Source organism: Phytophthora sojae, assembly GCF_000149755.1.
Source record: "Phytophthora sojae unplaced genomic scaffold PHYSOscaffold_6, whole genome shotgun sequence".
Classification (NCBI taxonomy): Eukaryota; Oomycota; class Peronosporomycetes; order Peronosporales; family Peronosporaceae; genus Phytophthora; species Phytophthora sojae.
In genome coordinates, this window is record NW_009258120.1 from 3,947,795 (window position 1) to 3,962,377 (window position 14,583).

The 14,583-nt window shown below is 55.7% G+C and overlaps 6 protein-coding genes across 6 annotated transcripts; 3 read left to right on the plus strand and 3 right to left on the minus strand.

The window, feature by feature from the left end:
• Positions 1–1,174: 1,174 nt before the first annotated feature.
• Positions 1,175–1,339, plus strand: PHYSODRAFT_430999 (hypothetical protein; the record flags this gene model as incomplete). The annotated part of the gene is made up of 1 exon (XM_009533284.1): positions 1,175–1,339. A coding segment is annotated over one exon (165 nt), but the record flags the coding sequence as incomplete, so codon positions are not given.
• A 407-nt stretch (positions 1,340–1,746) lies between these two features.
• On the minus strand, positions 1,747–2,785 carry PHYSODRAFT_355056 (hypothetical protein). The gene has a single exon (XM_009533285.1). It carries the CDS (start codon positions 2,729–2,731, stop codon positions 1,871–1,873), a length of 861 nt encoding a protein of 286 aa, XP_009531580.1. The 5' UTR covers positions 2,732–2,785; the 3' UTR covers positions 1,747–1,870.
• A 728-nt stretch (positions 2,786–3,513) lies between these two features.
• Positions 3,514–5,070, minus strand: PHYSODRAFT_511802 (hypothetical protein; the record flags this gene model as incomplete). Its single annotated transcript, XM_009533286.1, has 1 exon — positions 3,514–5,070. One exon carries the CDS (start codon positions 5,068–5,070, stop codon positions 3,514–3,516), a length of 1,557 nt encoding a protein of 518 aa, XP_009531581.1.
• Positions 5,071–8,437: 3,367 nt separating this feature from the next.
• Positions 8,438–9,477, plus strand: PHYSODRAFT_355057 (hypothetical protein). Its single transcript, XM_009533287.1, has one exon. The coding sequence runs from the start codon at positions 8,492–8,494 to the stop codon at positions 9,350–9,352; it is 861 nt and encodes a 286-aa protein (XP_009531582.1). The 5' UTR covers positions 8,438–8,491; the 3' UTR covers positions 9,353–9,477.
• A 407-nt stretch (positions 9,478–9,884) lies between these two features.
• On the minus strand, positions 9,885–10,049 carry PHYSODRAFT_430657 (hypothetical protein; the record flags this gene model as incomplete). Its single annotated transcript, XM_009533288.1, has 1 exon — positions 9,885–10,049. A coding segment is annotated over one exon (165 nt), but the record flags the coding sequence as incomplete, so codon positions are not given.
• A 500-nt stretch (positions 10,050–10,549) lies between these two features.
• On the plus strand, positions 10,550–14,533 carry PHYSODRAFT_286754 (hypothetical protein). Its single transcript, XM_009533289.1, has one exon. The coding sequence runs from the start codon at positions 12,301–12,303 to the stop codon at positions 13,522–13,524; it is 1,224 nt and encodes a 407-aa protein (XP_009531584.1). The 5' UTR covers positions 10,550–12,300; the 3' UTR covers positions 13,525–14,533.
• The last annotated feature ends 50 nt before the right edge of the window (positions 14,534–14,583 follow it).

The following is a 14,583-nucleotide window of genomic DNA, read 5'->3' on the forward strand; positions in this document are numbered from 1 at the left end:
CGATGGCAAGCCGTCAAGTCGCGCTGTGCTACAATTGTCGGCATTCTCCTCCGGGGCGCCAAGAACAATCAGTTCGGAAGAGAGGAATTTCGATTCCAACACGCCTCACCAGATGCCTTACTGTTGCCCAGTGCGCGCAGCACGGTGGATCAAGAATGCTGCAAGACGAATAGGAACAAGGCATGACGAACCAGCTCTTAAGATGGGGAAGTCAGGCGGAGTTTCGTCAAGCCAAGTAGCAAGGATAATCAAGGCCGCGGCGTCCAAGGAAGGTCTCGATCCTGCGCGGTTCTCTACTCACTCGGTACGCATCGGTGGCGCGACCAAGTTGCTCAATGCTGGGGCGGACAGACTGGTGATTAAGCTGCTTGGGCGCTGGATGTCCTCCTGCTTCGAGGACTATCCTGTGCTGACCTCGGAAGGAACAGCAGGTCTGTCAAGCCTGATGTGCCAGTAAGCGTCGCGAAGGAATTCTCAAGGTGGGGCGCCTCCACGCCACTCCCTGGCACGAGCGGCAATACACTACGGTGATTCCCCCACGAGAAGATCTTTGGAAATGGTTGATTACCCGGCGGCGTAGCCGTCGGGGAATCTGTTTTTCCAGATCGACGAGTTTTTACACACACGGTTCGAGAACCAGTAATCTCGAGCCAAAGGAACGCGGCCACAGTCGCTCAGTTTGATTTTAGCCTAGAACTAACCCTCCAGCCACTCCCAGGCACGAGCGGCAACACTCTACGGTGATTCCCCCACGAGAATATCTTTGGAAAATAATACTTGGTGCGATGAAATCGGTTTATGCGTTACTGTACAAGAGGGATATCTTTGGCTCACTAATGAGCTTCCAGATGGTATCGCCACATGCAGCGAAGTAATACTTTAAATCATGTGTTTCTTGCATGACCTAACATGACCTGACCTGTCAATGACCTGTTTCGCGCTCTTACTTTGTATCAACTACCAGCCACACACTCGCGGTGGCTTCGCCATCTTCACTAAATTCCGCCAGGCACGTGTGCTGCTCGATCCCCTGAAGGCTTTTCAGTGGCGCAAAAGCTGAAGTCGATGATGCGAACTCCCTACAAGAGGCCCCATGTAATGCAAGAAAATGAAGCTGACGGGCCAGAATCTGCAGGGTCAAGAAGAGAAGGAGAAACATGAGATGGAGAGACAGATCGTCAAGCTCTTCTGTGGGATCGTGGGTGCGCGCGGTTCGTTCCCGATCGAAATCGACGTGGAGCTAGCGGTGGGGCACCTGAAGAACGAGATCAAAAAGGCGAGGCCGAACGCGTGCAGGGACACCGACGCCGACCAACTGCGGCTTTTTGTACCAAGGAGGGCGGTGAATGGCTTACGGAAGCCCAACTCGTGGAGGGTCTGGATGCAGATGTAACCAGCCGCATGAAGGAATTACGCTTTGCGCAGGAGCCCATCGGCGCGATCGTCGCATCAAGACAACGCAGCAGGCTCACTTCTCCTAGACTTCTCCTAGAAAGATGTTGGAGAAAGTTAAGGGCCCGTAGATATGCTGGTGGTTCTGGAGAGAGCAACTGGTGGGACGATCGGCTCGGTGGAAGAGTGTAAGAGAAGGCTCCAGACGTGGTTCCGCGATGTCCTTGATGAACGCGACGAGAAGACGTCCGATCTGAATCCCGGAGTGATTGAATTGTCCATTTAGATCAAGCGGTGAATCCGAAGTACGCACTCGAGACACCAGATCTCCTTCCGGCGTATAATACAGCGGTGTTTCACTTACCAAACAAATATATTATCAAACTTTTGAATTATTCACACTCCACACCCCGCAGTACGCATACAGATATGTTGCCGACTACACTCACACGAAGGGCCTTACCATTGCAATCTTTGCCTAGAGTGCCCTTGATAGGATCGCACGACCACCGTTTCCAGCACGTGCCGACATGGTAGGCGCGCTACTCACGTTAGCACCAGGCCGACTCAGCACTACCGAGGCTGGAACGGGTCCAGCCCAGGACCCCAAGAGCGGCGCACCTTTCACAGGGGCAGCGTTCTTGATCTGGGAAGTGTTCTTGGTGGGAGTGGCGTTCTTGGTACGCGCCTTGTTCTTCGGGAGCGTGCCCTTGGTTGCCTTCACCGGTGCTGGGGGTGGAATTTTTACGGCCTCCGATGCCTGTTTCTTCTTGGCGGCCTGGATCTGGCCTTGGGTGGCGTTCTTCGCAGGCTGCTCCTTCCGGCGTTCGGCCTCCTTCTGGGAATTCACACTCTTCTCAATGGAATTCGAGCGAGGGCGTGCGTTCCTCGTCTGCAGAGCGGGCTTATCCTTGCGGCCATCCCACGCGCCACCGATCTGCTTGAGCTGCGTACGAATGGCGTCGTACAGGTGCTGACCGCCGAGTTGCAGCATGGCCTCCTGGAACTTGTCGGACTGGGCTTGCTTCACCATGTGCTTCAGCTTGTACTGGTTCACCTTGCTCCAATCCGCGGCGTTCGTCTTACCGGAGATCGGTTTCAATCCCTTGGCGGTCGGTGCCAGCTCTAGCCGCTCGTTGTTGTCGAGGCTAAGGATCTCGCGCAGGGTCTGGCACGCCGCACGCTTCTCGGGCGCCAAGCCCAGCACCAACCGCAGCACAAAACTGGCACCGACAGAGTACTGGCCAAGCAGCTTCGACTGCTGCGCCTTGGTGTTGTTGCGCGGAGAGGTGGCAGTCTTGGCATTGGTGGCCTTCAGTCGCGATGCGGCGTTGGTCATTCTTGGGCGGTGCTCGGGGAGCGCGGAGGCTCGCGTGGCTTGGTTGTTGTTGCTTGTTGGCTTGTTGGACGATTGCAAAGTGAGACCTTCAGGGGACCCTCGCCATGCAGCTCGAGCTAGTGTTGATGGTTTCCAGGTATCTTCATAATTGAAAACCTCGATATCTTACCTAGGTTTGGCAGCAGGTGAAGCCGTGCAGCAGTAGTGCTTGACAAACTAAGATACCGAAGCGTGGGCATATGCGTATGTGGTATAGCATAAACGAAGTTTCATGCATGATCGACTCGTGTGTAGTAAGTTTGTGGAGAGAGCGGAAGATGGCAGCTTATGAGCTCGCGTTGGGATATTCAGGTTTTGATTGATGACGCAAAACCGAGAAGCGAAGACGTAACGATAATTGAAGCTCTGCCTCCTGCCATCCTGTTTGAAGACTCTTCAATGAAGAGCCCTCACAATGCCAACAGTACTTCCCTTTATGCAAACGGGTCGGACATTTCGTAGCTAAGCTACCGGTAGTACGGTGGTAGCAACACTCTTCGTCAGTTGAGAGCTGCAGTCCTGGTTCAGCCGTTGTACCCAACGTGGCCCTTTTGGCTTCGATGGTGGACTGGGATTCCTCTGTCCGTCAACCACACTCGATACGTCCTGAAAACTTGGGGTATGGCGCGGGTTGTAAAGGCACCGAAGTGGTGCGAAAAAAGGCAACTTCAACAGGTAATACAACTCATGTAGCCATGTTGACTACGAATAGGTATCTTTGGTCATTCTGCCTATCGATGGTTCTAAGGCAGTGGGATGGACTGAGCGCTGTGGAAGACGTTCCATGGGTCGTATTGGGCCTTGATCTGGCGCAGGCGCGCGAAGTTGTCGGCGCCCCAGTAGCGTCGGCCGAAGTCGGCGCCCAGGTCCAGGTCGCAGTAGTTCTGGTAGTTGCCGCCGTCGAAGTACTTCTCGAGGGCGCCGGCGATGCCGCGGATCCAGTTGTAGGACGGGGAGTCCTCGGACTCGCCCTTGTTGGCGCCCACGCCGATCTGCACGGACCAGACGGCATCACGGTGCGCCCACGGAGTCATGTCGTTCTTCTGCGAGGCGAAGACGCCGCCGTACGCCTCGAATTGGATGTACGCCCACGTGGTGTTGGGCAGGCTGTCGGCCCAGTCCAGCACAGTCTGCACGCCCTCGTCGTCCAGCGCCGAGTTGGAGTAGCCGCCCTTGATCTTGCTGTAGTCCTTGTCGGCCGACGTCAGGTGGTGCGAGACGTTGAGCGAGCTCAGGTCGTCGCACGTGCCCTTCCAGACGTACGCCTTGGTGGCGAGCTGTGAGCAGTTGTCGCGGCGGTCGATAGTCTTCAAGCCGCCGTGGTCGAACAGACCCGACGAGTTGAGCAGCACGTCCAGCTCCGCCTTGGAGCCCAGGTACTGGCCGGTCATGCGCGCGCCTCCGCCGTCCACCACGAGCTGCGTGGTCACCCTCGAGTCGGCCGTAGGGAAGTAGTCCATCCACGCGCGCAACACCTGCGCACGCACGGAGACGTTGAACTGCATGCTGAAGACCGTCACAACCGGCATCTTGTACGCCTTGATGGTGAAGAGCGTGACAATGCCGAACGAGCCGGCACCGCCACCGCGCAGCGCCCAGAACAGGTCCGGGTTCTGCGTAGTGGACGCGGTGACAACCGTGCCGTTGTAGAGCACCACCCGCATCTCGGTGGTCTGGTCAGCCGCGAGTCCGTAGTGGCGGCTCACCATGCCGTAGCCTCCGCCGCTGATGTGACCGCCGATGCCGACGCTAGGGCACGTGCCGGCGTTGAAGTTGTAGCCTCCGAGCCGGTCCAGCTCCGTGTAGACCCAGGCCAAACGAGCACCCGCCTGTATCGTGGCCAGAACGGAGCCCTCCTCCTTGTTCTCGGACACAAGGTTGACGTCCACCATGTCGGCGATGTCGATGACCAGCGAGCCGTCCATGGACGACAGCACTTCGTACGAGTGGCCGCCGCTGCGAGGCACGGGTGCCAGGCCGCTCTGCACCGAGCACTTGACGGCGCGCACCACGTCCTCTTCCGACGAGGCAAAGTACACACCCAGGGGCTTGCGGTCGATACGCGCCTTGGGGCCCGTCGCGTAGTCTTCGTACAGCGGCGACTCCGACATGAAGAAGTTGGTGTTGGCAGTCAGCGTGCCGTTGCCACTGCTGCTGTTGGTGGCGCATTTGTCCATGCAGTCCTCGAACGCTTGGAGCAAAGTCGAGTCTGTCGATTCGGACTGCGTCACTCGCGCCAAGGCACCCGTGGCAGCAAGTGCCGCTGTGAAGAGCGCCGCGGCTTGATAGAGGCAGACCATCGTCTGGACCGGGATGGGGACTTGACGGTGGCGTGGCAGATTCCGGAATGAACGCCACACGTGCGGTGTACAACCGCTGGAACGGCCCATAGCTACCGAACAACCCGCTGGCTGTTGGAGACGTCTCATGAATCTAGTCAGACTGACCAGCGGAAAGCCGGGATATTAGCATCCATGCACACTTGATCCGCGTTGATGGCAAAAGTCTGCCGGTGCCCACGCTTTGGCAAAGCTTTGGCAAGTTTTTGCATCTGCTTTGTTGAATTACCAACTAAGATGGGGCTAGGTTATCGGAGTAGATTAGCAGGCCCCTCGTAGGGAATTAGGACCAAGAATTGCTAGTCCGATGGAAGCACTTGCATAGGTCCTACAAACAGCCGAAAGCCCGAATGTCGCCCATTCTCACGGCATTCGGGGTTTGAGGTCTTACCAAGGACTCCTGTCAAGTCTTGTGGCAGGACTTTCATACGAGCTGACTCTAATACGGTGTATGTCAGACGCAGAATAAACCTAGGTAAGCACGATGCGGTCGATACATTAAACAACCAAGTCTTCTCCCTTCGCCTTCGTGGGTTCCAGCACTGATTGCTTCCCCAAACAAAGCTTGCTTGGCTTGGACGTCCATTGAACGGAGAGCCTCCGGGAGACCGCTAATCGGACTCGTCCGAGATTTGCATCTCAGATTTAGAGACCCCCAACCTCAGATTAACTGACCTCCAAAGTCCTACGTAGGACTCGGCAAAATGACCGAAAGGCACAATATGATAAATCCTTGGCCAATCCTTAGTGTAAGCAAGCTTCGATCACGCGATGTGGATTGCGGGACGATCTCAATGCAATGCTCCATGGTAGAAATACAGTACAGACTAGAGCGTGAGAACGAGACGGGTAGCAACTAATACCCGTTTCTACCGATGAGATCAGGTATTAGAGTCAATGTAAAATACATAATGTGGTGTCTGCCAGATATGATTCCCTTTTAAATCCGGATATATCAGGCGTCTCGTTCTCACGCTCTAGTCTGTATACAAATCTACTCACGTAAATGCTGTTCGGGGCAATTCCTACAAGCTCGGCCCAGCGTAGCCCGGGGACCCAACAGCAAAGCCCGATGTGCATCCGGCGAAGCGTCTCGCCATCAGTGAACCCACCGCAAGCGGACGTTGCGGGCCATGCACGTGCCTGTCCGCAGCGACAGCTTCGCTTACATGTCCAGTATCCGTGCAACCGCCTGCTAGCGATGAAAACAGCAGCGAGAGGCGGCTGGTGAGAAGGGCTCCTCGGCCCGCAATGGGGACGAGTCATGGACCAGGCCCTGGTGGCTGCAGCGGCCATTACCGTATGCAGCCATCAGGTGCCGGCTCTGCCCTTCCAAGTGCAAACAGCACGCGTGCCGTGCATATTTTAATCAAGGCCGCGCCGAGATGATCATCGTTAGTGTGCGGCTGACCGACACCTCTTCAGAGACCCTATGGCTTCGATAATGCACTTGGATTCCAAAGTACATATCGAAGCCAAAAGGGACACGTTGGCTGAATCAGGACTGTAGTTATCCCATCTCAAATAATACAACGTAGCTACGAACTGTACATGTAAGATTGAGCTCTGCGTTTGCATTACTACGGGCCCTTCAATTCTGGCCGGGACAATAAGGTAAGAAAATGGAAAGCCATGTTTTCATTGTAAAGGTCTGTGTGAAGGCTCTTCAATCAGGATGACAAGAGGCAGGGCTTCAACTAACGTTACCTCTTCACTACAACCAGCAGGCACTACATGTAACTTACACGTACGCTGTACCAGGCTTCATTTCCTTAGTGTTGTGCTGATAAACACACCACGGTAACTCATGAAGCGAGACCTGGAAAGGGCGCTCTGAGCAAGGCATGACGTGCGTTCGCCAGCTTCCGCTGTCCCCAAACCCAATCGAGTTGAGTAAGGGACGTTGAAAGTTGAAATTAATCAGCACGGACCAATGTGAGCAACTAAGAACAAGTCCACGCCACTAAGGGTATGTGACGCAAAAAATAATGTCGTAAGTATTCGGGGCGTATCGATCAGCACAATCCAAACCCACCCGAGCCCACGTGGCTTCGATACCATGCTGCGTCGTTCGTAACTTATAACCCAACGACTGAATCAGGACTGTAGTTATCCCATTTCAAGCGCAACGGAGCTAACTCTAGGAAGATCGAGTTGAACTGCGAGCGGCCCGCTTACATCAAAAGCCCCAACTGGTGAGAAAGTTCTTCGATACTAACGTACATACAGCCAGGAGGAGAGCTGTGTGCTCCAATTTCTCGGTTTCGTGTTGATAGACTAAAAAAGTGTTTGAAACGACGGCAGCTCCAGAGGGCACTGGAAAGGGCGGCTCGAGCGCATGATATCCCAGTGAGCCCGCTCTCCACAACCCCCATCTTACGTACGACAGCTCAGCCAAGGACTTGATCGCGAGCTGAGCAGCTCAGCTGGTGGCAGGATTGTAACTTGATACTGTCCTGCCACCAGCACTCCAGTCAGCACGGCTTCAGTTGATATAATATCCTGCCGAGGACACTTAGGCCTAGTGCGCGCCGTGGTGCCATGCCATCCAATAGGGCTAGGTACCGAATTTGCGTGGCACTCCGTTTCCGAATGAAATGGCTTGCGCCATGGCAAGATAAACTGGTGATATACAAACACAGTTTAGCACCCCGTCGGCCAAAAGCGGGTTATATGGGTTCCTAATAGGTGGACAAACTAGTCAAGGCCGCGTTTGCGCGACAAGCATACGACATTGCGGGGCCGCAGGACCCGCCCCGGCCTCTGAATTTATTAACTTGCTGCACTACTCGCAGTGCTAACACTGCGAGTAGTGCAGCGAGCCGACGAGGCGAGCGGAACGGGTGCAAGGAACAACTAAGCTTAACTACAATATAAATTCTATCCGCCGCGTAGCGGCGGCGCTCGGCTTGTATACCAGCAGAGCAAAGTCTGATGTCCGTCACGAGCAATTTCCCCATTATGGCACATGGCACGACCAATTGCCATGGCACCAAAGCGTGCCATGCATGGCACTAGCATGGCACCAGTGACCTAAACCCGAGGAGCTCTCGGATGACATGGCATGGCATGGCACGGATGGCACGCGGTTGGAACTAGGCCTTAAACGGTGAATGGCGGCAGGTTGTTCAAAAGACCCCCCCCTCACAACACATGATGTGCCCTTGCTTCGGCATCTGTAAAGTGCTCGAACTCGCCTGCTGTCATACCTAGGTAAGATATCGAGGTTTTCAATTATGAAGATACCTGGAAACCATCAACACTAGCTCGAGCTGCATGGCGAGGGTCCCCTGAAGGTCTCACTTTGCAATCGTCCAACAAGCCAACAAGCAACAACAACCAAGCCACGCGAGCCTCCGCACTCCCCGAGCACCGCCCAAGAATGACCAACGCCGCATCGCGACTGAAGGCCACTAATGCCAAGACTGCCACCTCTCCGCGCAACAACACCAAGGCGCAGCAGTCGAAGCTGCTTGGCCAGTACTCTGTCGGTGCTAGTTTTGTGCTGCGGTTGGTGCTGGGCTTGGCGCCCGAGAAGCGTGCGGCGTGCCAGACCCTGCGCGAGATCCTTAGCCTCGACAACAACGAGCGGCTAGAGCTGGCACCGACCGCCAAGGGATTGAAACCGATCTCCGGTAAGACGAACGCCGCGGATTGGAGCAAGGTGAACCAGTACAAGCTGAAGCACATGGTGAAGCAAGCCCAGTCCGACAAGTTCCAGGAGGCCATGCTGCAACTCGGCGGTCAGCACCTGTACGACGCCATTCGTACGCAGCTCAAGCAGATCGGTGGCGCGTGGGATGGCCGCAAGGATAAGCCCGCTCTGCAGACGAGGAACGCACGCCCTCGCTCGAATTCCATTGAGAAGAGTGTGAATTCCCAGAAGGAGGCCGAACGCCGGAAGGAGCAGCCTGCGAAGAACGCCACCCAAGGCCAGATCCAGGCCGCCAAGAAGAAACAGGCATCGGAGGCCGTAAAAATTCCACCCCCAGCACCGGTGAAGGCAACCAAGGGCACGCTCCCGAAGAACAAGGCGCGTACCAAGAACGCCACTCCCACCAAGAACACTTCCCAGATCAAGAACGCTGCCCCTGTGAAAGGTGCGCCGCTCTTGGGGTCCTGGGCTGGACCCGTTCCAGCCTCGGTAGTGCTGAGTCGGCCTGGTGCTAACGTGAGTAGCGCGCCTACCATGTCGGCACGTGCTGGAAACGGTGGTCGTGCGATCCTATCAAGGGCACTCTAGGCAAAGATTGCAATGGTAAGGCCCTTCGTGTGAGTGTAGTCGGCAACATATCTGTATGCGTACTGCGGGGTGTAGAGTGTGAATAATTCAAAAGTTTGATAATATATTTGTTTGGTAAGTGAAACACCGCTGTATTATACGCCGGAAGGAGATCTGGTGTCTCGAGTACGTACTTCGGATTCACCGCTTGATCTAAATGGACAATTCAATCACTCCCGGGATTCAGATCGGACGTCTTCTCGTCGCGTTCATCAAGGCCATCGCGGAACCACGTCTGGAGCCTTCTCTTACACTCTTCCACCGAGCCGATCGTCCCACCAGTTGCTCTCTCCAGAACCACCAGCATATCTACGGGCCCTTAACTTTCTCCAATATCTTTCTAGGAGAAGTCTAGGAGAAGTGTGCCTGCTGCGTTGTCTTGATGCGACGATTGCGCCGATGGGCTCCTGCGCAAAGCGTAATTCCTTCATGCGGCTGGTTACATCTGCATCCAGACCCTCCACGAGTTGGGCTTCCGTAAGCCATTCACCGCCCTCTTTGGTACAAAAAGCCGCAGTTGGTCGGCGTCGGTGTCCCTGCACGCGTTCGGCCTCGCCTTTTTGATCTCGTTCTTCAGGTGCCCCACCGCTAGCTCCACGTCGATTTCGATCGGGAACGAACCGCGCGCACCCACGATCCCACAGAAGAGCTTGACGATCTGTCTCTCCATCTCATGTTTCTCCTTCTCTTCTTGACCCTGCAGATTCTGGCCCGTCAGCTTCATTTTCTTGCATTACATGGGGCCTCTTGTAGGGAGTTCGCATCATCGACTTCAGCTTTTGCGCCACTGAAAAGCCTTCAGGGGATCGAGCAGCACACGTGCCTGGCGGAATTTAGTGAAGATGGCGAGGCCACCGCGAGTGTGAGGCTAGCCATCCCTACACCGAGCCCCCCTGACTTCGATATCATGATACGCCGTTACCAGTGGTAACTTTTAACCCAACGGCTGAATCAGGACTGTAGCTCTCTCATCGGACGTAGCTGCAAACTCTACGACGGCCGAGTTGAGTTGTGTGGAGCGGCCCGTTTGCAAAGTGAGAAATCCCAGAAGCCTCAACTGGTGAGAAAGCTCTTCGCTACAACCAGCAGGAGAGCCATGGGCTCCATTTTCTCGGTTTCATGTTGATAAACGAATGCAACTACACCTTTGCCAATCCAAGTTGGCAGCAGTGTAAAGCAAAACGGTGTGAAGTAACTTAAGTAACATCCAAAAATCGGAAAATAATTTCTGAAATTAGTATTTAGAGCAATGTGGATTTCTCCCTGTCTCCGCCGGCAACATGCCCCAAGAGCCGAAGCATTGGCTTGCGGCCCGCACGCGTGTGCTCGATGCACACCGAGAAGGGCGTGACTGGGTGCTGGTTGCCGACTGCAACGGCATCCCTCCCACTACTGCCCGCAACATCGTCGAGGGCGGTGGAAGGGCGCTTGGGCGCATGATATCCTAGTGAGCCCTTCACCCGTTCACCATCTTCCGCTCTCCACAAACACAACTTGATTGACGCGTGTTGTGTGTACATCTTACGTATGATACGTCCACACCATAGGCGAGGACTTGATCGCGAGCTGAGCTTATCTCCAGCGAGCAGGACAGTATCAAGTTGATACTCTCCTGCTATGAGCGCTGTGCTTGAACGGTGGATGCAGCCCGGCCCAGTGCATTTTTGTGAACGGATTTGCCATGAAACCACGTCATGAAAGTTGCGCTGAGTACCATACACACTGCATGTATGTCCCCACCCCCGCTTGCAACAGCATTGGGCTCTCGCCCGACAGCCTAAAGCAGAAGGAGTACGTGTTCCATCGAACTTACACGAGAGTCAGCGGTGGTCAGATCGCAGGCCAAAACGCGTTGGCACTACGATCAAACCACTCGAGAATGGATTTCGTGCCAAATCCTTTCCAGTCGTGTTGAATCGACAGAAGGAAGCGTGTTCACCGAAGCTTCACCTCCACCGAGGCGAGCCTCGCAATCGACCACGACGACTGGACCGAGACGCGCGTGGCTAGCGAGAACAATGCGAGATTCAATCCCTCCCGGGGCCAATTTTCGCGTCGAGGAACAATTGCTCTCTGCACCCAACGGAAGCTCGGGCCTGTCCTGACAGTGGCTGGATGATAGTCGCACTTCAATTCGGCCCCACCTCGCTAAAGACGAACGCTTGACCTGACCCGCACCACCTTTTCCTGCTTGGAAGAGTACCATGTGCTTTTGATGTCAAAACATTGCCTTCGGCCGAGCAGCACTGGTCACAGGTCACTCTGCTCAATAATTGCCGCCGTTACGCTGGACTTGTGATCATGCGCACGCGTGAAAGGCTCAAATGCGCGCCGGTTGTGTAATGCTCAGTAGGGCGCCCTTTCAAAGTTTACCATTGCTGCGGCGCAGTAAACCTTGCATCTTGATCCCCGACGACCGTGAGCTCGGTGATCCACAGACGCCCGCAGTTAGCTAACATCTTGGTGCTGTCAAATGCGGCGGCGGCGCTAGAGATACGAGCCGTGGGCCACTCGGTTTGTTTCCAGGGATGCCGGCGTGCTCCTTCCAGTCCAGTCGGCGTCCGGCCCGTGAGAGGGCCCCACCTGAGCCCTCGAAGACTATCTATCCACCGTCCGTCGCCGAAAGTGTTCAACTCGCGGTCACCACTTTCCATTCTGCGTGCCAAGTCGCTACCTGGCAGACAATTTGACCCCCATCCCGAGCCTCAAGCATCAGGCTCTGAGACTCTGCGTGGCGAAAATCAAGCGAGCAACGCGCGTAACTGGTTTCGGGTAGAGCTGAAAGCCGAGCGAGACACGGACCACACGAAACCGCAGCGCCAACTAGTTGGGGGCTGAAACGGGGGGGGATCAATCGACCACCAGTCGGCACTCTTGCAATCGCCTCGTACCACACAGGCAGGACCACCATGAATGGCTCCATGAGCTCATTGACAGCGACCATCACGTCGGCCTTGGCGCTCAAGCCGTCCACAGTCTACATCTTGCGGGTTGAAGACACCAAGACGCGGAGGAGTTGGCACATCCGCCGCTGCTTCTCCGAGTTCTGCGAACTGCGCGAGAAGCTCCTCGCACTCATCGACGACGAGATGGCCACGTACCTCACCAGCCCGGACATGGACAACATCGAGAGCAGCTTCAACACCAGGTCCAACGTCAGCTCGAGTGCCAGCGCTGGCTCCAGTGTCAGCACTTGTACCAGTATCAACTCGCACCGCGGAAGGCATCGCCAGACGCCGCCGTCCGACCGCTTCGCCTTCGTGTTCAAGCAGTTCCCGCCGCGAAAACTGTTTGGCTCACGCTCCAAGCGCGTGATCGAGGCGCGATCTCTGGCGCTCAACCGCTTCTTGCAGCAGGCTCTGGAGGTCGTCGAAGTCGTTCGCCAGCGCCAACTCATCGCCATTTGCTTCAGCATGATGACCCACATCGAGACGTTCCTCGAGTGTGGAAGCCACCGAGCTGCGGCCCCGCGCGTCGCTCCGTCACGAAGTGTGGACTGCAGCAATGTCAAACCTGCTCGACGAGGACCCGTGTCGCCCGGTGCAGCTAGGAGGACGTCGGCTGCGGCGTCACTCACCCCGGGATTCCACCACTACCCGTTGGTACCGACTCCAGCCTTCGCGATGACGGTGACGGACCACAAGTATCAGTCCTGCACCAGCAGATATCACCTCAGCTCCAGCAGCGAGGAGGATGCAGGCGGCAGTGACGACGAGACTCAGCGCTTCAACAACTTCGACTTCACGCGGAGGTTCTACCGTGAGTTCGGTCGCCAGGAAGAACGCGCGGAGATTTACGCGGACGACTCGGACGACGACGAGGAGATGCAGATGCTCAAGAAGACATGGAGCGCTATGCTCGAGAGCGAAACACACGAGCGCAAACTGTACCACAGCGGCAGTCACTTCGCCATGCTGGAAAGCGCACAGCACTCACCGACTGAGACGTGGGCGAGACGCATCGAGATCGCAGGCATCCACAACGCAGTCAAATCTAATGCAACCTTGAGCGCCACCTGCCCAGTTAGCACACAGAAGGCGCCCGAGCCAGCGACTCACAGAGCAGAGCAGCTCCTAAGTCGCCACCGATCACACCAGCAACTTCCAGTCCAGCACTTCCGGACCTGCGCTTGAGCTAAGTCTGCGTACAAATACTCGTGACGATAAGCTAGTTAGTGAATTAGGAAGTGAGTTTGTGTGAATTTCCACGCACAGCGCCACGGTTGGGAACGGCTGGAGTTTCAGGCCATCGAAGGAAGTGGCCGCCATCGTTCCCCAACTTGGCGAAACTATGAAGTAGGAGAGAAGTAATCTAACAGGTCATAAGTACCATTAATTTGTCGACATGCCCACACTCGCCGACTTTACAGTGGATTCCAAAGCCTCCTCCTCCAGGATCACCTTGTGTGCAATCTGCACGATGCGCTCGAAGGCCACGTCAGAGTACCGTCGCCAGCAGACGTGGTCGCGCCACTGCCGAGTTGGAAGCTGCGGCGTCGTCAATCCGTGAAATACCTTGGCCACAGCGTAACTCGTCCATTTGATACCTTCATCGTTGCTCTTGCTCTCTTCAGTATCACTGCCCTCAAGCGGACCTCCACCGCCAAGACGGAGTTGAATGAGTGAGCGTGTATCCCGCTCGATAGCCTCGATCAGAGACTCGGTCAGCGGCCGCAGCATTTTCTGCAGCAAACGCTCATCCTCGTCACCTTCGACGTCGTCTCCACCGGCTGCAGCATCATCCTTATCGTCGTCGTCTTCGAAGTAACGTACCAGTTTGGTCTCGAGAGCATGGGCCTTATTATCCAGATCTTCTTCGTCTTCCTCATCTTCGCCATCACGCGCGGTTGACGTCGGAGAAGGCGCCGGTAGAGCTGCCGCGTACAGCGCTCCATACAAATGAGCGAGACGAGCAAGCTGGCGCGACTCGAGATGCTCGTGCTTCGCGTACAACAGCTTCGTCCATCGGTCCACGACTTCACTCTTCATCTCGTCGGTCAGTTCAGCCCTCCAGCTCAACTGCAGCTGGAATGCGGGCTGTGACAGCGAAAAGCGCTGGATCTGACCAGTCTGTTGAGCCGCTCGCAATTCTTGAAGCAGCCGACGCTCATTCGTGGCGGCAGCGACCGCAGCAGCATTGGTTTCACCCGCCTGCTGAGCGTCGGAAGCTGCTAACAGGGCTGCAGCTTGGTC

Excerpts from the sequence above, each read along its gene's own strand:
- PHYSODRAFT_355056 (XM_009533285.1), bottom strand. The coding sequence starts at position 2,731 with ATGACCAACGCCGCATCGCGACTGAAGGCCACCAATGCCAAGACTGCC.
- PHYSODRAFT_355057 (XM_009533287.1), top strand. The coding sequence starts at position 8,492 with ATGACCAACGCCGCATCGCGACTGAAGGCCACTAATGCCAAGACTGCC.
- PHYSODRAFT_286754 (XM_009533289.1), top strand. The coding sequence starts at position 12,301 with ATGAATGGCTCCATGAGCTCATTGACAGCGACCATCACGTCGGCCTTG.